This window comes from Saccopteryx leptura, chromosome 2 (assembly GCF_036850995.1).
Source record: "Saccopteryx leptura isolate mSacLep1 chromosome 2, mSacLep1_pri_phased_curated, whole genome shotgun sequence".
In the NCBI taxonomy this organism is placed as follows: Eukaryota; Metazoa; Chordata; class Mammalia; order Chiroptera; family Emballonuridae; genus Saccopteryx; species Saccopteryx leptura.
This window is the reverse complement of record NC_089504.1, coordinates 13266297-13292215: the sequence shown is the minus strand read 5'-3', so window position 1 is coordinate 13292215 and position 25919 is coordinate 13266297. Positions and strand designations below refer to the sequence as shown.

Below are 25919 nucleotides of genomic sequence, written 5' to 3'. Positions count from 1 at the left end.
GGTCCCACAGGAGGAGACGGCGTTGGCGAAATCGAGTGAGAGAGCCGAATTCTTTTCTTTCTCTTTATTCTCTAGTTAGCATTTACTGCCAGGCATCTCTCCCAAATGCTAGTACAGCTCCTTTTTTATACACACACACCAAGTTACAATTACATGGTATTAATCATTGCTTCTGTTTCACTATGTTTACATGTTTCCAGATAACAGTTAATTTATATCTATAAACTACAAATCAGGTGGCAAATCATTCAAAGTACAATTAAAAAATAACTTGAATAGCGATAACATCGGTAAAAGCTTTTAAAGGATTAGTACTAACTAATAACTCAACTTTACTGTTGTTGTGAGTCAAGGGGCAGAGAGAGATTAACAGACAAAATCATTAAGGACTAGCAAATGACCACCGCTTGCTCAGGCAAATGGCCTTGAGTTTATGCAGTGTCCTAACTTTCCTCACAAGATAACAAAAGGCTTGCCCATTGAGAAATTGACATAACATTAAGAGTAACTTTTACTTAAAGATATATAGAGTGCACTCGCAAGATAGCTTAGTAGCAACATAATTTCAGAAGACATTAATTGCTATTGCTTCTATGGATGCCCCCCGCCCCATACCTCTCATTATCAGAAGAAAGAATTTTTGGGAAAGTTTATAAATCTCATGAGTGTCTCACTGAGAAAGTCCAGCAACTGCCTTCAGTCATAAAACAATTCTCTTAGCAAAACATTCTTTTCTTGCTGACTGCATTCCCATCCCAGGTCATGCAACGGGCCATTCCATAATACCTTACCTAAGATTCTATTGTCTAGTCAAACTTTATTTATTTACTATATTCACACACTAGCTAAGTTCTAGCTATATTCTTTCTAACATGATTAATAAGAAATTCTCCTACAAACTTAACCCTTATGAGGGATATCATAGCCAGCCTCTTATGTTTATGAGCCCAGTTCAAGGGGCTTACAGGCTTTTCTGTGGAACTTACACCTTCTGTCTCATTTCCAAAGAAATTACTACAAATCTACAGGGAAAGTACGGTACTATTATCCCTGTGCCACAAATAATAGCACACACCCAGAAAAAGGGGGGATATAAGGCCAGATTAATTAAAAAAATCAAAGGGGGAAGTATCGTGCCTTTCCTTTTGCGGTGACTTTGTCACCCCGCAGCCATTGGTCTTCACTGCAGTGACTTTGTCACCCCACAGCCATTGGTCTTCACTGCAGTGACTTTGTCACCCCGCAGCCATTGGTCTTCTCTGCTGTGACTTTGTCAATCAGCAGTTTTTGATCTTCTTCTGCTGTGACCTTGTCAGCCAGCAGTTGTGGGTCTTCTCCTGCTGTGACCTTGTCAGCCAGCAGTTGTGGGTCTTCTGCTGCTGTGACCTTGTCAGCCAGCAGTCGTTGATCGGCTCCCGACAGTTTGGTGAACCACGTATTTTTTAATAAATTAAAAAATAAATTAAAAAAAAAGAGAGAAAACAAGGAAAAAATATCCTTTGTCCCAGCTGGAACCATGTCCATGAAAAAAGGCATCGCTGGACTCAGTGACACTGTTCTCTGGGACTTTAGTCCCCTCTGGCTCCTGGACACTCACCTCCCTCCCCAAAGGGCAGTAAGAAATAGTCCAATTAGCCCGCAGTGGCTCCTCCCTGACCCAGAAGCTTGGGGATTTTGTTTCAGTCCTCACACTGATAATTAAAAAGTTATCTTTTTGCTCATCGCCCTGGAGCTGGTTAAGAAACATGAACATCTGTAGAAGCAGTGAGACCACACACGTTTCTCCTTCTCGTCTGAGTACTGAGTCTCCTGGAGAGTCAGGGGCAGGGTCTGACTCAGCAGTGACGGCACAGGTCAGAGGGGCTGGGACTCTGTCCTTGGCAATGGGTCTGCCTGTGTGCTGACGTGTCATGTGTGAATCTCTCTGTGTTCTCAAGTGTGTATTGTATATGTGGTGTGCATGTCATTGGGTAGTTTCATGTGTGTGCGTGTGCAGTGTATCTGCTTCACAGACTGACTCTTTTCCACAGTTAAACCTAATCTGGGTCTGTTTCAGTGCATATAGACCCCTGATCAGCCTCCTGCTGTGTGACTAGGGACTCCTGGTCCGTGCCTGTGACTGTAAACACCTGCAGCACAGCTGGGCATCGGGAGTGAGATTGTCATCTCGGCTGCTGGACAAGAAGACGCCAACCTCACTGGGACCAAGGTCAGAGAGGGCTCACACGTCTCTCCGCAGTGTGTGCTGCTGCCTGTGCCAGCTGTGTTTGTGGGTGACACACTCGTGTGTGACAGCAGACAGGTGTATTGTTTGGTTTTCTCAGTGTGTGTGTTACCATATGTATGTGACATGTGCATAGTGTAGATGAGGGTGTAATGACCGCACCTGTGACCAAATAGGCAGACCTGCCCCATGCTGACTGCCCTCCCCCAGCAGGGGGTGGGTCAGAGGGGGCAGGAGCATGCCTCAGTAACAGGAGCGGGTGTGCTAATGGTGTAGTGAGTGTGGCTGGGTGTGCATATGTGTTGTTGGTGTGTTTTACTTCTGAGATTTTTGAATTGTGTGGGATTTTTTGTGTTATTGATGACGCGTGTACAGTGCCTGAATTATGCATATATGATGTGTTGAGTATTTACCAGATGTGTCATGAACAGGAATGTTGATATGCATTGTGAGTGAGTTTGTGGGTGAGTGGTACATTATGTGTTGTGTATGTCTCACTTTGAGTATTGCTTATGACTTATATGTATGTATATGAATGTTTATATATGACCTGAACCACATATTGGTGATCCTTCCTTTAGGATGGAAACTTGGGCACAGGCGACAGAAATTCTCAAATTAGCAGTGTGTGTGTGTGTGTGTGTGTGTGTGTGTGTGTGTGTGTGTGTGTGTTTGGTGCTTCAATTTGTCCCTAGGACCCAGATATTTCCTTCAGCGCCCTCTCCTGGGGCACTATTGGCTGAGATAACCTACACTCAAAATTCTCCCTGTGTCGGCAGTGGACCTGCTATGATTTTCACGTACCTGAGTCTGACAGGATCACTCAGAGATTTTTAACTCTTTCACTTAAGGTCCCAGGCACAGAAACATTAGGTGTCATAGTGTGTGAAGTCAGAGTGCGGAACTGTCACCAAATGGTAGCGAACCTGAGAGGGTCACTTAACTCATTGGCCTCCGTTTTCAGTCTCTAAAATGGAGAAAATGATACCTGCCCCATAAGAAGTACAGGCCAGCAATAAACATGTAATTTCTGGATAAATGATAATGAATGTCAGGGTCTCTTGTCAACTGGAACACAGATGGATATAAATGAAGGGAACTATCTAGGTAGGGGTCTAGGAAAACCCTGAAGTCCCCAAGGACGGGAGTCCCGGGTGGCGGAGGACCACAGGCTCCGACCAGGCGGGCACATCAGACTGCACTGTGGAAGTAGTCCACATTTGATGTTTTCCCTTTAAACTTATCATTAATTAGAGTCGACATACAATATTATATTAGTTTCAAGGGTACACAGTCTGGTGATTCAACATTTGTATACGTATTACCACAATGTCTAGTAATCATCTGTCACCATACAAAGTTATTACAGTATAATTGACTCTATTAAAGAGTATTTGATATTTTGTGACCTACAGAAAATGGCAATACATATAGTTTATATATGCATATGGAATTATATCACTGATGTTCCTATTTTTAACAGATATCTAGGAAAGGAACATGCATTCTTAGTATAGCTATGAAGATTTTTAGTCTCAGAATGTATGATTGATATTGGACTTAATTAGCAAAGGCAGATAAAGCCCCTAACATAGTGATCAGCTAAGTGTTCAGGCCCCCAAGATGGTCAGCATTATTATGAAACGTAGATGGCGGACTACTCTGGTCTCACAGCTCTTCTGGCCTCGAGTGGCTTTAAACCAATGGTAGTCAACATGGTCCCTACTGCCCACTAGTGGGCGTTCCAGCTTTCATGGTGGGCAGTAGCAGAGCAACCAAAGTATAAATAAAAAGAGATTTAACTACAGTAAGTTGTTTTATAAAGATTTATTCAGCCAAACTTAGCAAAAGTCCGACATAAAGTACTTGGTAAGTAATTATTATTATATGCATTAACTTGCTGTAACTCTGCTTTATAAATTTTATAAAGTAAAGTTACTTTCCTACTTGATAAATCACCATGACTGTGGAACCGGTGCACGGTTAGAAAATTTTACTACTAACAGAGATACAAAAGTGGGCGGTAGGTATAAAAAGTTTGACTACTCCTGCTTTAAACAGCCACACATTTCTAGAGTGTCCATGAGTTTATAGCTGTAGGTCATTGGACCCGGCAGTTCACAGGAGCAGTGTGACAACGATCTAAGAATACCAAGTCAGCACTGGAGTCTCGTGTTACTTTAAGGCACAAACAACTGATAGCAGTTTGCTGGGCTCATCCTCTAGTTCTGCCACAGTGAGTCAGTGTGGTGTGGCTCCTGCCTGGGGTGGACATTGTCCCTCCATGACCATCACCATTTAACCTCACAGAATTGGGACCTTGCTTTTCTTGTTCACTGCTGAATCTCAGTCCTTAGTGCCTCAAGACACAGTCTCGATGTTTAATTAATAAAGGTGTTTGCAAAGGTGAATGCCCACTTGCTTCTGACATAATAAAGTCTATTGGCTGCTTTGGGTGCAATGATTCCTGAACCAGACTAGGGTAGAGCAAAGATATGTATATATATCCACAGGTTTGAGAAATTAATAAGAGCAGAGTTAGAAATACATGGTTGTTATAGAAAATTAAAGTATGAGACATGATGGTCCTGGTCATCCTTTCCAGGTTGCTGAGAGTCCCAAACCTCCTTCCTCCCCAGCAGACGGGGAGCAGCATGGGGCCCGAGAACCAGAGCAGCGTGTCCGAGTTCCTCCTCCTGGGGCTCCCCATGCGGCCAGGGCAGCAGCGCGGGTTCTTCACCCTGTTCCTGGGCATGTACCTGACCACGGTGCTGGGCAACCTGCTCATCATCCTGCTCATCAGGCTGGACTCCCGCCTGCACACGCCCATGTACTTCTTCCTCAGCCACTTGGCCTTCTCTGACATTTCTCTGTCATCCGTCACTGTCCCGAAGATGCTCACGAACATGTGGACTCAGCAACAATCCATCCCCTATGTGGGATGCATTGCTCAGTTGTGTTTTTTCATACATTTTGGTTGTCTAGACAATTTCCTTCTGGCAGTGATGGCATATGACAGGTACGTGGCCATCTGTCACCCTCTACACTACACCACCATCATGAGGGAGGGGCTGTGTGTGCTGCTGGTGGCTGGCTCCTGGATTTTGTCCTGTGCTCATGCCCTGTTGCACAACCTCCTCTTGGTCCGACTGTCCTTCTGTGCCGACAGCACCATCAGCCACTTCTTCTGTGACCTCGCTGCGCTCCTGAAGCTGAGCTGCTCTGACATCTCCCTCAATGAGCTGGTCATCTCCACCGAGGGAGGAATGCTTTTATTCCTGCCTCTGGGTATTGTTTTGGGCTCATATGTTCAAATAGGGACCATCATCCTGAGGGTCCCCTCCACTAAGGGACTCTATAAAGCCTTTTCTACCTGTGGCTCCCATCTTCTTGTGGTGTCCTTATACTACGGGACACTTGCAAGTGTTTACATTTTCTCCTCCTCATGGGATTCCAAGGACATCACTGCTTCGGTCATGTACACGGTAGTTACCCCCATGCTGAACCCCTTCATCTACAGCCTGAGGAACAGAGACATCAAACAGGCCTTGGAAATGTGTGTCAACAGGGTTAACATCTTTAAGTGGCAATCACTACATCCTCTTATTGCAGTCAAGAGAAAATGAGATGTATCTCTTAAAATATTGTATGGTTGACATCTCCATATAACTTTAATAGAATATGCATTCTTTATCATGTATAAACTGTTGTTAATATGTCAACAAGATCATGTATCTTACCTGGGTTATTAATGTTCTTTATTCCTAATTAATATTTTTTGCTTGTTCATGATCTATTATATTAGATATATATGCAAAATCTAACACAAAACATGTTGCATAATTATAATTCTGCTTTGTCTTTTCATCCTTTGAGATGTGTCAAATTTGCTTATATATTTTATATGTTATACTATTAAGGACATGCTGACTTATCAGTGTGATTTGCCCTCCTCCTGTGAACTATTTTATAATTTTCCGAGTACAAGTCTTTAATCTCCCTGGTTAAATTTTGAACTATTTTATTTTTTTAACTGATTCTCTCACGCTGGCTTTCATTGTCTTCAAGCTGCTGTGTGCATGTCTTATCACACACAAGTATGTCATGTTGGTCGACTGCTATCAGCCCTATAAGAATAATTATACTATGCAAATTAGCATGTGTTGCAAAGCAAGACTTTTTAAAATATGAGAGACTTTATAAAAATGCATTTAACAGCAAACCACTGAGTTTATAATTGGGAAATATTTCTAGCAATGGGTCCTACCTCAGCACCTCCTCTAATTCTGATATTGGTGTCGACACATTATAGGTATATCTATAGATTGGATACACATACAGGTTGAGATAGAGGCAGAGTATAGCAGTCAAGATGCAGCTTTCTTGTGGTTAGTGTTTATATGGTATTTCTTTTCCATCACTTTATACTCTTCTATGTCCTTTGACCTGTGAGGTGTTAGTTATGAACAGTGTAACACTGGGTCTTCCTTTTTTAATGTATAGCAATAATTTTTGTATTTCAGGAGAATTTTATCTATTGACTTCTGAAGTAATCTTAGTATATTTGAATTCATGTATTTCATATTACTATGTTTATTACTTGATACTTCTGTTTCAAATTTTAATCTTCTTTTTTCTAAACATTTTAAAAACACTTTTATTTTGAAAAGTTTTTCCATCAATTTGAGAGAGAGAGAGAGAGAGAAAGAGAGAAGCACCAGCTCGCTGCTCCACTTCACTGTTGCATTATTTATTTGTATACTGATGGACTGCTTCTCCCATGTGCCCTGAGCCGGGATTGAACCTGTGACCTTGGCATGCCTGAGCGAGTTTTTTTTTTTTTTTTCTGAGTGAGGTTTTATTCACTGAACCACCCTGCCATGCCCTCTTCTCGCTTTTTATTAATGAAATACATATTTTATTATTTAATTTCTTTTTTATTAATGTATAAATCATACATTATTATAATTTTATAATTCTTTTCTGTGCTGTATGAAGTGATTATTTCTTACTGTCTCCTTAATTTTTAAATTGTGGTTTAATATAGAAAACATGAAATTTACCATTTTAGCCATCAGAGGTACACAATTCAGTGGCATTTAGGACACTGATCACCAATATCTTAGCTTAGGACATGTAAAGAAAACTCTACAGAACATTAATGGAATTGAGTATTTTGCAGTTGTGAAAAAAAATAAGGACAAAGATATCATAGATCCATTTGGAGAGGTATCAGGATATATTCCTAAATGGGAAACAAAGCAATGTGTAAAAGTGCATTTATAGCATGTTAATTTCTAAGTAAAAATGAAGGGAAATAAAATAAACATGTGTCAGCCCATTTGAGCAAACAGAGGTACAGGAAAATTAATCAGAAACTGATGAAATTGCTTAGCTATAACGGGTAAGGCAGAGAAATGCAGAGATGAGTACAATTATTTGTATAGTTCTTTACTATATTGTCTTTTGTTACTAAAAATAAATAGAAAAGGTAGTGAATAAAGTAGAATAGAATAAAACAACACAAATGAACCTAAATATATTTCAACTCAATACCATAATTAGTGTAACGGGGAAAAATAAAATGAGTAACGTAAGTAAATTTTGAGCACAGAATTTCGTCTATACCTGTATATTCTCACAATAAAAAAAATAAAACTAGCAACAAAGTTTTAAGCTGAGTTAGTGTGTCATTACAGTGGTATGAATTCAAGATTCTGAAACAACTCAGCATGTGTCCAAAGATTCAGCAAGTAAGTAACCCTGAGGGAGAGGGAGGGAGTCCCCACTCCCGGGGAAGGTGCTGTGCACATGGAGAAGGAGGGGCTGGAGAGAACCCTGTGGTGTCCAACGAGAACAGACTCATGGGTTTTTAAATGTATGAATACATGGAAATGTATATGTTCTATGTCAACATCTACACTGTGCCCACACCCCATTCTTTCTGTCCCACTCCCGACCCACCTCCTGTGGGTAAACATTCCTTTAGTTTTTTACTTTATAGCTTTCACTTCTTGTGTTTCTTTTATCAATACTTCCCAGTTGTCTTCTTTGAGATCATTTAATATCCTTGTAAGCAATGAGCACACCTAAAGCTCCAGAATGAGTAACAATGGTGATGGTTTATAACTCAGAGAGTGAGAATCCATGAGTCTGTAATGATCTACATAAACAAACATTAAGTAAATGAGTCGAGAATAGAGCTAAATTCCTTCTTATTGGAGATTACAACTAATACACATAGAAGAAACTGTAGATTAAAAAAAATCAGCATTTGGCTACCACATTTGCAAAAAATCTTGTCATAAGAATCATGAAAGGACGTGAAATAAGTGGGTAAAATTTTAGTAAGGAAAAGTCATATTTATGATATTTAGTACCTATATATATATCCAAATAATCCCTATTAATTACAAACTTAAAATAGTAACTTAAAAAAATGTTAACTTAACAACAGAGAACCAGGCAGATGCCACCTTAGCCAACAGATCAAGGATAATAACAATAGTGATTGAAAAAGTTAATATCATATGCCTTCTCAAAATGTCACTGAGGTATATCAGCTGAAAATAGAAGCCTGATATATACATACTGTACTTACACATATATAACACAGACGGGAAACAAAGTAGAATGTTAACTTAACCATTAGGATATCAGAGTGAAGCCTGTCCAGGAATTTGATATTTCATTTTTATAATTTTTCTAATAACTTTAAAATCAATCAAAATATAAATTTGAAAAGTGCTGTGTCCCTGCTGGAACAATGACTAAGAAGAAAGGAGACCAGAACATCACTGGAATCAGGGACACTGTCCCCCAGGACTCCAGTCCCTCTGCCTCTGGGACACACAGCTCCCCAAAGGGCAGTCAGAAAGTAGCCTGAAGCTTGGGGACTGGGTTTCAGTCTCTCATTAGTAATTAAGTCTTGGACTCATTTCCCTGGAGCTGGCTGAGGAGAATGAAGGTCTAGAAGGGCCAGGGCCACAGATGTTTCTTCTCTGTGTCTGGACCTAAGGCCTCCTGAAGAAACCTGAGGAGTCGGGCAGCAGTCTGGAGCAGAAGGGTCTGACTCAGCAGTGACGGGCACAGGTCAGAGGGGCTGGGACTCTGCCCTTGGCGATGGGTCTGCCTGTGTGCTAGTGGGTCATGTGGGACTCTGTGTCCATGACTCTGTGTGTGTGTGTGTGTGTGTGTGTGTGTGTTGCGGGATTATGATCTGTATCCATGATATCAAATATTATCTGAGGTGTCCTCCGTCTGGGGCACCAACTGCTGAGATAACCAAACTCTAAGCTTCTCCCTGTTCCTTGAAACAGGTCTATCATTTTCTTGACCTGAGTGTAACTGAATTGCTCAGAATTTTGCAAACCTTTGGTTCCTTTTATTAAACATGCAAAGTGTAAAAGAAAAATACTCCAGGCATCATGCTGTGTGAAATTTGTGCGGAATCACCATCAAATTGTGGTGCGACCTGGGAAAGTTACCTAAATCTTTGGCCTCAGTTTCCACATCTATAAAATGGAAAGGACACTTGCCTGTAAGGAAGTACATATATGTCAAGTGATGTACATAACAAATCACATATAACATTGACGTAGACACACATATGTGTGTGCTATTCTGTCCCCTACTGTACTGTTGTGTGCCTGCAGCATTTGTATCATGTATGTTTCTATTTCTTAAAAGTGAAAATAAATGAAAGAATGCAAATTCTTAGTGCAGTTGTGAAGTGGTTTTAAATTCTGAGAATATAGACTGATGTGTGGATTTGATTAGGAAGCACAGGTAAAGTCCTCAGGCCAGTACTCAAATATTCACCAAAACGTTCTGCATCATTAGGAAGAAAGTTTGTGGACTACTCTGGTCTCAGAGCTCCTCTGGAATCAAGTGGTTTTAAAAGGCTATGGTTTTAGAGCGTCATGAGTTTAAAACTGTAAGTCAATGGACCCAGCAGGCTCACGGGAAGAGTGTGACAACGCTCCAACAACGCCAGCTCAGCCCTGGAGTCTCACGTTACTTTAAGGCAGAAACAAGTGAGAGCAGTTTTCTGGGCTCATCCTCTATTTCTGCCAGTGAGTCAGTGTAGTGTGGCTCCGGCCTGGGTGGACATTGTCCCTCCATGACCATCACCATTTAACCTCACAGAATTGGGATCTTGCTTTTCTTGTTTACTGCTGAATGTCAGTCCTTAGTGGGGGTCCAGGCACAAACTCATGCTCAATAAATAATGGAGAACACATCAGTGAACACCCTCTTGCTTCAGTGTAATACGGTCTTGTTGGCTGACTTGGGGTGTGATGTATTCCTGGATCCTCACTGGGACAGAGCAGCATATTTTCATCCACTGGTGTGAGAAATTAATAGGAGGGCAGTTAAGAATTTCTGGTTTTCCTGGAGAATTACAGTGTGAGACGTGATGGTCCTGGTTGTCCTTTCCAGGTTGCTGAGAGTCGCAAACCTCCCTCCTCCCAGCAGACGGGGAGCAGCATGGGGCCCGAGAACCAGAGCAGCGTGTCCGAGTTCCTCCTCCTGGGGCTCCCCATCTGGCCAGGGCAGCAGCGCGGGTTCTTCACCCTGTTCCTGGGCATGTACCTGACCACGGTGCTGGGCAACCTGCTCATCATCCTGCTCATCAGGCTGAACTCCCGCCTGCACACGCCCATGTACTTCTTCCTCAGCCACTTGGCCTTCTCTGACATTTCTCTGTCATCCGTCACTGTCCCGAAGATGCTCACGAACATGCAGACTCGGCAACAATCCATCCCCTATGTGGGATGCATTGCTCAGATGTATTTTTTCATGATTTTTGCTGGTATTGACAATTTTCTTCTGGCAGTGATGGCATATGACAGATACGGAGCCATCTGTCACCCTCTACACTACACCACCATCATGAGAGAGGGGTTGTGTGTGTTGCTGGTGGCTGGTTCCTGGATTTTGTCCTGTGTCAATGCCCTGTTGCACACGCTCCTCTTGGTTCGACTGTCCTTCTGTGCCGACAACACCATCAGCCACTTCTTCTGTGACCTCGCTGCGCTCCTGAAGCTGAGCTGCTCTGACACCTCCATCAATGAGCTGGTCATCTTTTATGAGGCAGGAATGCTTTTATTCCTGCCTTTGTGTATTATTTTGGGTTCATATGTTCGTATAGGGATCATCATCTTGAGGGTTCCCTCCACTAAGGGACTCTTTAAAGCCTTTTCCACCTGTGGCTCCCACCTCTTTGTGGTGTCCTTATACTACGGGACACTTGTAGGTGTTTACTTCTTCTCTTCCTCATGGGATTCCAAGGACATCATTGCTTCGGTCATGTACATGGTAGTTACCCCCATGCTGAACCCCTTCATCTACAGCCTGAGGAACAGAGATATCAAACAGGCCTTGGAAATGTGTGTCAAGAAGGTTAACTTTTTTAAATAGCAATCACTACATCCTCTTATTGCAGTTAGAGGCAAGTGAGATATAGCTCCTAAATTATTGTATGGTTGACAGCTCCATGTACCTTTAATAGAATAGTCATTCTGTTGCCATGTATAAGTATCATTAATTTGTCAAGAAGGTCTAGTTTGCTACTTAGATTGTTAATGGGTTTTTATACCTAATTAATACTTGTCACTATTCATTGTTTTGTTTCTTATAAGGTGTATATGCAAAATTGTATGCAGAACATGTTGCAGAAGTGTAATTGTGGTTTTGTCTTTTTCTCCTTTGAGACATGTCAGTTTTTGATTATATAGTTTTCATGCTATGTTATTGAGTAACACTCATTCAGCATCATGATTTGCTCCTGGAGAACTTTTTTATGAACTGATTTTTTGTGCTGGCTTTGTTGGTTTCAAGCTGATTGTGCACCTGTCCTCCCAACTCACATCTGTGATGTCATGCTGGTAGCCTGTGATCAGCATGATAGGAATCAATGTACTACGAACGTGGGTATGTGCTACAAAGCAGGGCTTTTTAAAAAATGTTTTATTTTTATTTTATTTGACAAATTTATAATTTACTATAATTCTTTATTTATAATTGATATTTTTTGCTTGTTCATTATCTCATATAAGATATATGCAAAATTTTATACAAACCTACTCAGAATTATAATTGTGATTTTGTGTTTTTTTCTTCAGAGATATGCTTTATGAATTTTTCATAGACTGTTTTTGAGGATACAAGGATTTGGCATTATAATCAGCTCCTGGTGAGATTTCTTTCTCTTTCTTTCTTCCTTCCTTCCTTCCTTCCTTCCTTCCTTCCTTCCTTCCTTCCTTCCTTCCTTCCTTTCTTTCTTTCTTTCTTTCTTTCTTTCTTTCTTTCTTTCTTTCTTTCTTTCTTTCTTTCTTTCTTTCTTTCTCTCACTCACTCTTTTCCTCCCTCCCTTCCTTCTTCTCTCTCTCTTTCTTTCTTTCTTTCTTTCTTTCTTTCTTTCTTTCTTTCTTTCTTTCTTTCTCTCACTCACTCTTTTTTCCTCCCTCTCTTCTCCCTTTCTTTCTTTCTTTCTTTCTCTTTCTTTCTTTCTTTCTTTCTTTCTTTCTTTCTTTCTTTCTTTCTTTCTTTCTCTCTTTCTCTCTTTTTCTTTCTTTTTTCTTCTTTCTTCTTTCTTTTCTTTCTTTCTTTCTTTCTTTCTTTCTTTCTTTCTTTCTTTCTTTCTTTCTTTCTCTCACTCTTTTTTCCTCCCTCTCTTCTCCCTTTCTTTCTTTCTTTCTTTCTTTCTTTCTTTCTTTCTTTCTTTCTTTCTTTCTTTCTTTCTTTCTTTCTTTCTTTCTTTCTTTCTTTCTTTCTTTCTTTCTTTCTTTCTCTTTTTCTCTCTTTTTCTTTCTTTTTTCTTCTTTCTTCTTTCTTTCCTTTCTTTCTTTTTTTCTTTCTTTCAATCTACATACAAGATTTGTTATTGTGTTAAAATATACATGAGATAGAACTTAGATTTCATCCATTTTTACGTGTGCAGATCAACGGCATTCAGCACATTCAGTGTGCTGTGGGGCTTCATGCATCTGAGAGCTCAATCACTAAGTACCTATACACTTAGGATCATTAGTTCTTCTTGTTTTTATATTTTAATTGAATTTATTGGAGTGACGTTGGTTAATATATTGTTCTAAGTTTCAGGTATACCCGTCTATAACACATCTATATATTGTATTGTGTGATCTCCACCCAAATGCAAGTTTACTTCCATCACCATTCATCCCCCTTGGCCTGTTCCTACTGCCCCACAACCCCTTTCTCTGGTAATCAGCACACTGTTGTCTGTGTGAGAGGCTTTTAAAATTCTTTTTCTTAATCACTTCACCTTTTTCACTTAGTGCTCCAGCTCCCCTCTCCTCACCCAGCTCAGTCTGTGTTTTGAATCTATGAGTGTGTTTCTACTTAGTTCATTGTGTTCATTAGATTCCACTCATATGTAACGCCCTGTGGTCCTGGTCTTTCTCTGACTGGCTTATTTCACTGACTGTAATACCCTTCTGGTCCAGCCATGCTGTCACAAGAGGCAAGAGTTCCTTATTTTCATGGCTGAGTAGTATTCCACTGTGTAAATGCACCACAGTTCTTCCCTTCTTTATTTCATTTATTGGGCTAACACTGGTTAATAAAAATATACAGAATTCGGGTGCAAAATTCCACAACACATCATCTGTACACAGTATTGTGTGTTCACCATTCTGATTCAATTTCCTTTCTTCACCATTTATTTCCCCTGTCCCCGCCTCCACATCCTCCCACCATCCCCCCAATCACCACACTGTTATTTCTGTCTCTGAGTTTTTCTCTATTTATACTTTTTGTAATTGTTGTTGAAATAAGCCATTCAGAGAAAGATATGTTCCACAGCGTTTTCATCCATTCACCTACTGTTTGACATGTGGGATGCTGCCAAATCTTGGGCAGTGCTGTAAATAGTGTAAATAGTGCTGTAATGTACACAGGAGTGCATTTATTCTTTCATATCAGTGTTTGGGGTTTCTTTGGATGTGTTTCCAAAAGTGAGACACAAGGGTCATAAGGCAGTTCTAGTTTTAATTTACTGAGGAAAGTCCATACTGTTTTCCCCAGTGGCTGCACCAGCGTGCATTCCCAGCAACAGTGCACGAGGCTTCCCTTTGCTCTGCATCCTTGCAGCATTTGTTTGTTGCCTTATTGATAATAGGCATTCTGACAGGTATGAGGTGATATCTGATGGTTTTAATTGGCATAGCCCTGATGAGTAGTGATGCTGAGCATCATTTCATATTTCTATTGGCGATCTTATACTCTCTTTAGAGTAGTGTCTATTCAGATCTTTTGCCCATACTTAATTGAATTGTTTGTTTTTTGGTGTTGAGCTGTATAACGTCTTCATGAATTTTGCATATTCACCTCTTGTGAGATGTACCATTGGCAAATATATTGTTGCATTTGGTAGGTTGTCCTTTCATTTTGTTGATGATTTTACTTGCTGTGCAAAAGCTTTTTAGTTTAATATAGTCCCATTTGTTATTTATTTACTTATCTTTGCCTGATGAGTTATATCAGAAAAAATATTGCTATGAAATGTTTCATATTTTACTATGTGTTCTGATAGGGTTTTTATGGTGTTGAGCAAGTACATTTAAGCCTTTAATCAATTTTGAGTTTATTTCTGCATATGTTGTAATAAAGGGGTCTACTTTCATTTCTTTGCATGTTTCTGTCCTATTTTCCCAATATAATTTATATGAATAGTCTAGCTTTACCCCATTGTAAGTTCCTGGCTCCTTTGTTAAGTATTAATTGACCATAAAGGCATGGATTGATTTCTGGGTTCTCTATTCTGTTCCATTGATCTATATGTCTGTTTTTATGCCTATGCCATATTGATTATGACTGTGGCCTTGTAGTGCAGTTTTATATCAGGTAGCACGATTCTCTCACCATTGTGTGTTCTTTTTTTCAAGATTGCTGTGGCTATACAGGGTCTTTTGTGGTCTCAGATAAATTTTTGACATATTTGTTCTGGTTCTGTAAACTATGCCATTGGTATCTTGATAAGAATTGCATAAATGTGTAGATTGCTTTGGGTTATATGGGCCTTTTAATAATGTTAATTCTTTCTGTTCATGAACACAGTATACGCTTCCACTTATTTGTATCTTCTATTTCTTTCTTCAGTGTCTTATAACTTTCCATGTGCAGTTCTTTTACATCTTTGATTACATTTATTCCAAGATATATTTTTGATGCAATTGTAAATGGAGTCATTTTATTAGTTTCCATTTTTGATATTTCATTATTGGTGTATCAATATGCAACTGATTTTTGGATATTTATTTTGTATCCTGTTACTTACCGAATCCATTGATCAATTCCAGTAGTATTTTGGTGGACTCTGTAGGGTCATCTGCAAATATGACAGCTTTACTTCTTCCTTTCCAATTTGGACCTCGGTTGGGTGGGGCCACCAGGAGTCAAGAGGGTAAGGCCACTGCAACTCAGACAGTGGGGTTAGAGTATCTGCTATGAGGTGCCAGTCAGGTTCACGGGAATGTGGGAGAAATGTCACCTGACCTAAAGCCACACTACTCAGTCACTGACACCCCTGGGTCTACACAGAACTCTACACCCCGGCCCAAGCAGCTGACTCCTCAGCCAGAGGTGAGCTCTGAAGGGTGGGTGACAGTGAGTCCAGAAGGTGGGGTTATTGCCTTTCTCCCAAGCTGCTGCCATATGGAGGGATGTGCTTAATGCAAGGATGATGTTGTCTATGGTTCAGGTGAGTGACTCAGCCCAGGGTTCCCAGCAGCTACCTTCTCAGCTCTGTCTGAGAACCACACTGTCCAGTCTCTCCTCACATGACTCCAGTCCAGTCCTCCCTTCCCCACCCAGAACCCAGGGTGAGAGGCTGGGAACAAGATTTTGTGCATTGGCACTTTAGGAAGACACTGTGTCTCACTCAAGCAGATTCCTGCCTCACCCTGGAAGACTGAATTCCCATTGACCTTCACAGCCAGATTTTTATGGGCACCTCTTTGTGACTCTGGTGCTTTGGGACTAAAAGCCCAGCATGGGGTTGAGACCCCACACTCCTCAAGGGGAAGCTTTGCAGCTGAGATATGGCTCTGGAATCTCAACCACGGTCTGTAGGAATAGGATCAGCACTTTCCACTTCTGTGAACTTCATAGAGGTTTCAATGCAGCTTCTTCTGAGTATAAGACTTTTGTTCAGCTAGTCTTCAGGTGGCTATCCAGGTTGATTATTTTTTATTTCAGCTGAAATTCCCATTTGGTCCTGAGAGGAGGTGAGTGTAACACCCATCTAGTCTGCTGCTGTCTTAGATCAACCCTGGTAGTAAGGTTCCTCCTCCTCCTCATCACCCTCCTCCTCCTCCTCCTCTTCTTCTTCCTCCTCCTCCTTCTTCCTCCTCCTCCTCCTTCTTCTTCCTCTTCTGTGTTATGAGCTAATTCTTTTATACTGGCTTTTGTTGCCTGCAAGCTGATTGTGCACATCATGTCCTAACTCACATTCAATGACATGTCAGTAGACTGCAATCAGCCATAAGAAGAAGAATTACACTATGAAAATTGACATGTGCTGCAAAGCAAGAATTTTTCTATTTAAAAAGATTAAGAATGTATTTAACAGTACAGCACTGTATTTATAAATAAGAGATATTTTTAGTAATAGATATTACCTTAACACCTCATCTACTTCTGATATTAGTATAGATACTGTATAGTTATATTACTACAAAGCTATACATACACATGCAGACAGCTACAGACAGACAGAGATACTAGTATTGTATAGGTACTACAGATGCAGATTTCTTGTGGTTAGCATATACATGCTGTTTCTTTTCTATTATTTAAAATTTTTATACATTCTTATATCTTTGAGGTGTTCATTGTTAACAATGTAAAGTTGGATTTACATTTTTTATGTAAACCAACTCTTATTACTGTATTTCCTCATGTTTTTTTTTTTTTACAGAGACAGAGAGAGAGAGTCAGAGAGAGGGATAGATAGGGACAGACAGACAGGAATGGAGAGAGATGGGAAGCATCAATCATCAGTTTTTTGTTGTGATACCTTAGTTGCTCATTGATTGCTCTCTCGTATGTGCCTTGACCGTGGGCCTTCAGCAGACCGAGTAACCCCTTGCTCAAGCAATTGACCTTGGGCTCAAGCTGGTGAGCTTTTGCTCAAACCAGATGAGCCCTCACTCAAGCTGGTGACCTCGGGGTCTTGAACCTGGGGCCTCCGCATCCCTGTCCAACGCTCTATCTGCTGCGCCACAGCCTGGTCAGGCTCGTATTTCCTCATGTATAAGACACACCTTTTTTGGAAATATTTGAGCTCTAAAAACTCAGTGCATCTTATACAGTGGTTATAGATCTTTTAATTTGCACTTCCTGTTTTTTGCACTTGTTTTTATGCTCATTGACTCAGATGAAGACAAGCTAATGGATGAGAGTTTTGACAGTGATGAGGATCTGTATGGATTTTATGACAAATAGAACTGGAGTTCAATAACTTTATGTAATACATTTATTTTTCAAATTTCAGGCTCCAAAATCAAGGTGTGTCTTATTCATGGGAAAATATAGTATATTTCTGGAGTATTTTATCTATTAACATCTAATATAATCATAATATATTTAAATTTATATTTTTCCTATTACTATGCTTTTTATTTGATACATCAATTTAACATTTATTCTCTCTTGTTTTCTTCCTCTTTGAATAATTAAATATATATTTTATTATTTCATTCCCCTCTATTAACTTATTAATCACACACTACTATTACTATTTTATAATTCTGCTCTGTGCTTTAGGCAGAGATTACTTCTTACATTCTCTATAATTTAAAATTATAGTTTAACATACAAAACATAAAATTAACCACTTTAGCCATTTGAGGTACACAATTAAGTGGCATTTAGGACACTCATCACCAATATCTCATTCTAGGACCTGTAAAGAAAACTCTATAGAATGCCACTGAGTATTTTCCAACTATGAATAAAAGCTATCTATGAAATATCTGTGAATCAATCCGGGGAAATATAAATATAAAGAAAAAGCAGTGAGTAAAACATCATATATAGCATGCTACATTTTTTATGTAAAAATAAAATATACATAGGTCTGCTCCAGGGGTCCCCAAACTACGGCCCGCGGGCACATGCGGCCCCCTTAGGCCATTTATCCGGCCCCCGCCGCACTTCTGGAAGGGTACCTCTTTCATTGGTGGTCAGTGAGAGAAACATAGTTCCCATTGAAATATTGGTCAGTTTGTTGATTTAAATTTACTTGTTCTTTATTTTAAATATTGTATTTGTTCCCGTTTTGTTTTTTTACTTTAAAATAAGATATGTGCAGTGTGCATAGGAATTTGTTCATAGTTTTTTTTATAGTCCGGCCCTCCAACGGTCTGAGGGACAGTGAACTGGCCCCCTGTGTAAAAAGATGGGGGACCCCTGGTCTGGTCATTTGAACAAACACAAACACAGGAAGGAAAAATGAAAAACTAGTGAGGTTATTTATGGACAGGAGCTGAGGCTGAGCATTGGGGAGCTGGGTGTAATTCTTTGTATAGTTTTGAATATGTTGTCTTTAGCCACTAAAAATAAATAGAAAAGATGGTGAATAAAACAAGATATAAAACAAAACAAATGAACTTAACTACATTTTGAATTAATACCATAATTAGAATAAGGAAAAAATAAAATAAGTAAGTTATTCTTGAACCCTGAATTATGTCTGTATACTTTCAGACACACACAACGAAAACTGGAAACAGAGGTTTAAGCTGAGTTAATTGCAGTGTGTCATTGCAGTGGTATGAGTTCAAGATTCTGAAACAACCCAACATGTGTTCAAAGATTCAGTAAATAAGTAACCCTGAGGGAGAGGGAGTGAGTCCTCACTCCCGGGGAAGGTGCTGTGCACACGGAGAAGGAGGGGCTGGGAAGAACCCTGTGGTGTCCAATGAGAACAGATCTCAATTCAAACTCATGGGTTTTTAAATGTATAAGTAGATAGAAATGTGTATGTTCTATGTCAACATCTACACTGTTCCCATCCCCCATTCTTTCTGTCCCGCTCCTGACTCACCTCTTAGAAGTAAACATTCTTTTAGTTTTTTATTTCCTAGTGTTTAGAGCTTGTGTTTATATCTCTATATATATTTTCTGGGAGGCTTCCATGAGATCATTTAGAATTCTTGAAGCAATGAACACACTTAAAGCTACAATATGCATAACAATGGTGATAGATTATAGCTTAGATTATAACTCAGAGAATGAGAATCTTTGAGGCCATAATGATATAAATAAATATATCAAAAATAAACAAGTGAGGAATAAGGGTATGATCTGTCTTATAGAAGAATACAATGAATAAACATAGATGAAATGGCAGAAAAAAAAATCATCTAGCCACCATATTTAGTCATACAAAAATAACCAATGGATGTGAAATATAGTGGGTGAAGTTTTAATAATGAAAAAAATATATTTATTTAGCATCAGCATATCTACCCAAATGATATATATTAATTACAAGGTTAGAATAGTAACTTTAAAATAATGTTAACTTTATTGTGGAGAACCTTGCAGACATTCCCTTACCCAACTGATCTAAAGTAAAGACACTGGCCTGGCTGGTAGGCTCAGTGGTAAGAGCATTGGCCCTGCGTGAGTCAAGTCTGGGTTTGATTCCTGATCAGGGCACACAGGGGAAATGACCCTTTGCTTCTCCACCCTTCCCTTAATCCCTCCCTCCCTCCCTCCCTCTCTCTCTCACTTTTTCTCTCTCTCTCTCTTCCTCTCCTGTAGCAATGGCTCGAATGAGCAGGTTGGCCCCAGGTGCTGAGGATGACTCCATGGCTTCATCTCAGGCACTAAAAAAGCTCAGTTGTGAGCAATGGAGCCGCAGCCCCAGATGGGCAGAACATTAGACCCAGACGGGTTGCCGGGTGGATCCTGGTTGGGGTCCATGTGAGAGTCCATCTCTCTGCTTCCCTGCCTCTCACTTGATTAAAATATTAAAAAATAAATAAATAAAAATCAATATAATAAAAACACACACTAGTAATAAGAAAAATTATTGTCATATACCTTCTAATATTACGCAGTGTCGCACTCCTGACCCACCTCCTACGGGTAAACATTCCTTTAGTTTTTTAGCATCTAGCTTTCACTTCTTGTGTTTGTCTTGTATACATTTTCCAGTTGGCTTTGCTGAGACCATTGAGACTCCTTGTAAGCAATGAACACGCCTAAAGCTCCAGAATGAGTAACAATGGTGATGGATTATAGTGCAGAGAGTGAGAATCCATGAGTCTGCGATGGTCTACACAAATGAAAGCAGAGGGTGAGGAATAAGGGGAAGTTCCTTCCTGTAGGAGAATACAAGTAATTCACATGGGAGAAATGACAGGATTAGAGAAACACCATTTGACCAACACATTTGCAATAATTTTGTCATATATGAATCACCAATGGATTTTAAAAATTGTAGATAAAATATTAACAAGGAAAATGTTACTTTTATATAGTATCAAAATATCTACCAAAGCAATCCTTATTAATTACAAGGTGAAATTTGTAACCTTTAAAAATTGTAACTTTACAGCAGAGAACCAGGCAGACACCACCTTAGCCAATAGTTCAAGGATTAAAACACAAGTAATTAAAAAAATTAATATTATATGCCTTTATATAATATGCAGTGTGGTGTAACTGGTGAAAATCTAAGATTTTAATATACATACATATATATATTCACACAGAAGGGAAACTGAATAAAAAGTTAATTCAACCAATAGGGATTCAGAATACAGCTTGTCCAGGAATTTTTACAACTTTTCTAATGCCTTTAAAATCAATCAAAGTAAAAAATTAAAAAAATCTTTTGTCCCTGCTGGAACAATGCCCAAGAAGAAAGGAGCCCAGGGCATCATTGGAATCAGGGACACTGTCCCCTAGGACTCCAGTCCCTCTGGCTCTGGGACACACAGCTCCCCAAAGGGCAGTCAGAAAGTAGCCAAAGCTTGGGGACTGTGTTTCAGTCTCTCATTAGTAATAAGTCTTGTCTTGGACTCATTTCCCTGGAGCTGGCTGAGGAGAATGAAGGTCTAGAAGGGCCAGGGCCACAGATGTTTCTTCTCTGTGTCTGGACCTAAGGCCTCCTGAAGAAACCTGAGGAGTCAGGCAGCAGTCTGCAGCAGAAAGGGTCTGACTCAGCAGTGATGGGCACAGGTCAGAGGGGCTGGGACTCTGCCCTTGGTGATGGGTCTGCCTGTGTGCTAGCGGGTCGTGTGAGACTGTGTCCATGACTGTGAGTATTTGCTGGGATTGTATATGCTTGTGTGCATGTTGTTTGATAGTTGTGTGTGTGTGTGTGCACTATGTGTCTGACTCACAGTCAACCCTTTTCCTGAATTAGACTTCATTTTGACCCTGTTTTAGTGGGTATAGACCAAGTAACCAGCCTCCTGCTGTGTAACTAGGAACCCCTGGTTCATGCCTGTGACTGTAAGCACAGCTGGGCATTGGGAATGAGATTATTGTCTCAGCTGGTGGACAAGAAGATGCCAACCTCACAGGGGACCAAGGTCAGAGAGGGCTCACATGTCTCTCCGCAGCATGTACTGCTGCCCATGCCAGCTGTGTTTGTGGGGGACACACTTGTGTGTGACAGCAGGAAGGTGTATAGTTTGGTTTTTTCTGTGTGTGTTACCATGTGTATGTGACACGTGCATGGTGTAGGTGGGGGTGTAATGACCGCACCTGTGACTGAATAAGTGGACCTGCCCCATGCTGACTGCCCTCCTCCAGCAGGGGGTGGGTCAGAGGGGGCGGGAGCATGCCTCTCAGTAATAGGAGCGGGTGTGCTGATGTTGCATCTGCATTGTTTGTGTGTGTTTCTTGTGAGATATTTAAATTGTGTTGGGTCTTATATGCTCTTGATGACATGTGTGTACAGTGCCTGAATTATGTATATGTAGTGAGTTGAGTGTTTACTAGGTATGTCATGAATCAGTTGTGTTGATGTTCATTGTGAGTGTGTTTGTGGGTGAGTGGTTCATCATTGTGTGTTCTGTATGTCTCATATTCAGTGTTACTTATGACTTGTATGTATGTATATGAGTGTTTATGAGCTGATCCACATATTGGCTGTCCTTTCCATAGTAAGTGAACATGGTGACAGAAGACTGAAATTCTCAAATCAGCATTCTGCATGTGTGTGTGTATGTTGAGGATGAATGATCTGTATCCATGATCTCAAGTATTTCCTGAGGTGTCTTCCTTCTGGGGCACCAATAGCTGAGATAACCAAACTCTAAGCTTCTCCCTGTATCTTGAAACAGGTCTATCATTTTCTAGACCCGAGTGTAAATGAGTTGCTCAGAATTTTGTAAACCTTTAGTTCCTTTTATTAAACATGCAAGGTCAAAAATACAAATACTCCAGGCATCATGCTGTGTGAAATTTGTGCAGAATCACCATGAAATTGTGGTGAGACCTGGGAAAGTTACTTCAATCTTTGGCCTCAGTTTCCACATCTATAAAATGGAAAGAAGGACACTTGCCTTGAAGTTCATATATGTCAAGTGATGTACATAACAAATCACATATAATACAGATATAGACACACAGACATATGTGTGTGCTATTCTGTCCCGTACTGTACTGTTGGGTGCCTGCAGCATTTGTATCATGTATGTTTCTATTTCTTACAAGCAAAAATAAATGAAAGAATGCAAATTCATAGTGAAGTTGTAAAGTGGTTTTAAATTCTGGGAATACAGACTGATGTTTGGATTTGATTGGGAAACATAGGAAAAGTCCTCAGGCCGGAAGTTAAATATTCACCAAAACGTTCAGCATCATTATGAAGAAAGTTTGTAGACTACTCTGGTGGAAATTATCCCTCCTTGCCAGTCATGATCTAAACTCAATATATTGAGGACTGTGATTTCTTGTTCAATGCTCTATCTCAGTCCTTAGTAGAGGCCCCAGCACAGAATAATGTTCAATAAATAACAGTTGAATTCAACAGTGAACACCCTCTTGCTTCAGTGTAATGAGGTTTTGTTGGCTGACTTGGGGTGTGATATTTTCCTGGATCCTCACTGGGATAGAGAAGCAGATATTATTCCACAGGTATGAGAAATTAATAGAAGGGCAGTTAAAAATTTCTGGTTTTTCTGTAGAATTACAGTATGAGATGTGACATCCCTGGTCATCCTTTCCAGGTTGCTGAGAGTCCCAAACCTCCTCCTCCAGCAGAAGGACAGCAGCATGGGGTCCGAGAACCAGAGCAGTGTGTCCGAGTTCCTCCTCCTGGGGCTCCCCATGCGGCCAGGGCAGCAGCGCGGGTTCTTCACCCTGTTCCTGGGCATGTACCTGACCACGGTGCTGGGCAACCTGCTCATCATCCTGCTCATCAGGCTGGACTCCCGCCTGCACACGCCCATGTACTTCTTCCTCAGCCACTTGGCCTTCTCTGACATTTCTCTGTCATCCGTCACTGTCCCGAAGATGCTCACGAACATGCAGACTCGGCAACAATCCATCCCCTATGTGGGATGCATTGCTCAGATGTATTTTTTCATGTTTTTTGCTAGTGTTGACAATTTCCTTCTGCCAGTGATGGCATATGACAGGTATGTGGCCATCTGTCACCCTCTACACTACACCACCATCATGAGTGAGGGGCTGTGTGTGCTGCTGGTGGCTGGCTCCTGGATTTTGTCCTGTGCCCATGTCCTGTTGCACACTCTCCTCTTGGTCCGACTGTCCTTCTGTGCCGACAACACCATCAGCCACTTCTTCTGTGACCTCACTGCACTCCTGAAGCTGAGCTGCTCTGACATCTCTGTCAATGAGCTAGTTGTCTTCACTGAAGCAGGAATGCTTTTATTCCTGCCTTTGTGTATTATTTTGGGCTCATATGTTCGTATAGCGACCATCATCTTTAGGGTCCCCTCCACCAAAGGACTCTATAAAGCCTTTTCCACCTGTGGCTCCCATCTCTTTGTGGTGTCCTTATACTATGGGACAATTGCAGGTGTTTACATTTTCTCCTCCTCATGGGATTCCAAGGACATCACTGCTTCGGTCATGTACACGGTAGTTACCCCCATGCTGAACCCCTTCATCTACAGCCTGAGGAACAGAGACATCAAACAGGCCTTGGAAATGTGTGTCAACAGGGTTAATGTCTTTAAGAGGCAATCACTACATCCTCTTATTGCAGTCAGGAGCAAGTGAGATATAGCTCCTAAATTATTGTATGGTCGACATCTCCATATAATTTTAATAGAATAAGCATTTTGATACCACATATAACTGTTGTTAATTTGTCAAGAACGTTTAGTTTGCTACAGGGTTGTTAATAGTTTTTTAAGCTAATTAATATTTGCTACTATTCTTTGTGTTTTCTTATAAGGTATATGCAAAATATTATGCAAAACATGTTGCAGAATTATAATTGTGGTTTTATGTTTTTCTCCGTAGAGACATGTCAGTTTTTTTGCTTATATCAAGTTCATACTATGTTATTGGGGACACCCTGATGTAGCATCATGATTTGCTCTTGGTGACCTTTTTTTTTATTGATGTAAATTTATTGTGTTTACATAGATTCAAGTGTCCCAGTGAATACATCTTCCCGCTCCCGTGTTTCCCTCAATATCCCTCTTGCCCCTCTCCCCACAATGTTCTTCCCCCTACCCTCTAGGATTTGCTTTTCTGCTCTCTATAATGCTGTGTTATGCATATATAATTTCACCAATCTTTTTCCCTTCTCTGATTCCATCATCTCATCCCCTTTCATTCTGTCTGCTTTCCCTCTGGTCCCTTTAATCCCATCTCTGTCTACTCTGTTCCTCAGTTCACATTGTTCATTGGATTCCTCAAATGAGTGAGGTCATTTGATATTTTTCTTTCTCTGTCTGGCTTATTTCATTTAACATAATAGTTTCCAGGTCTATCCATGTTGTCGCGAAAGGTATGATTTCCTTCTTTTTCACGGTCACATAGCAGGGGTAGTCAACCTTTTTATACGTACTGCCCACATTTGTATCTCTGTCAGTAGTAAAATTTTCTAACTGCCCACCGGTTCCACAGTAATGGTGATTTATAAAATAGGGAAGTAACTTTATTTTATAAAATATATAAAGCAGAGTTACAGCAAGTTAAAGCATATAATAATTACTTACCAAGTATTTTATGTTGGATTTTCACTAAGTTTGGCAGAATAAATCTTTATAAAACAACTTACTATAATTAAATCTATCTTTTTACTTATACTTTAGATGCTCCGCTACCAGCCACCATGAAATCTGTAATGCCCCCTAGTGGGCTGTAGGGACCAGGTTGACTACCACTGGGCACATAGTATTCCATTCTGTGTATGTACCACAGTGTTTAATCCCCTTGTTCACTGACGAACACTTGGGCTGTTTCCAGATCTTGGCTATTGCAAACAATGCTGCCATAAACATGGGGGTGCATTTCTCCTTTTGAATCAGTGATTTGGTGTTCTTAGGATATATTCCTAAAAGTGGGATGACTGGGTCAAAAGGCAGTTCCATTTTTAATTTCTTGAGGAATCTCCGTACACAGTTCTCCACAGTGGCTGCACCAGTATGCATTCCTACCAGCAGTGAGGATTCCCTTTTCTCCACATCCTCACCAGCACTTATTCTGTGTTGTTTTGTTGATG

At 40.4% G+C, this 25919-nt stretch overlaps 3 protein-coding genes across 3 annotated transcripts; all 3 read left to right on the top strand.

Moving 5' to 3' along the window:
- The first annotated feature begins 4878 nt into the window (after positions 1-4878).
- Positions 4879-5850, top strand: LOC136391210 (olfactory receptor 1J4-like). The gene has a single exon (XM_066362737.1). The coding sequence runs from the start codon at positions 4879-4881 to the stop codon at positions 5848-5850; it is 972 nt and encodes a 323-aa protein (XP_066218834.1).
- Positions 5851-10714: 4864 nt separating this feature from the next.
- Positions 10715-11647, top strand: LOC136392923 (olfactory receptor 1J4-like). The gene has a single exon (XM_066365604.1). It carries the CDS (start codon positions 10715-10717, stop codon positions 11645-11647), a length of 933 nt encoding a protein of 310 aa, XP_066221701.1.
- An 11841-nt stretch (positions 11648-23488) lies between these two features.
- Positions 23489-24603, top strand: LOC136392922 (olfactory receptor 1J4-like). The gene has a single exon (XM_066365602.1). It carries the CDS (start codon positions 23492-23494, stop codon positions 24461-24463), a length of 972 nt encoding a protein of 323 aa, XP_066221699.1. The 5' UTR covers positions 23489-23491; the 3' UTR covers positions 24464-24603.
- The last annotated feature ends 1316 nt before the right edge of the window (positions 24604-25919 follow it).

Coding starts and splice junctions, on each gene's coding strand:
- LOC136391210 (XM_066362737.1), top strand. CDS start 4,879: ATGGGGCCCGAGAACCAGAGCAGCGTGTCCGAGTTCCTCCTCCTGGGG.
- LOC136392923 (XM_066365604.1), top strand. CDS start 10,715: ATGGGGCCCGAGAACCAGAGCAGCGTGTCCGAGTTCCTCCTCCTGGGG.
- LOC136392922 (XM_066365602.1), top strand. CDS start 23,492: ATGGGGTCCGAGAACCAGAGCAGTGTGTCCGAGTTCCTCCTCCTGGGG.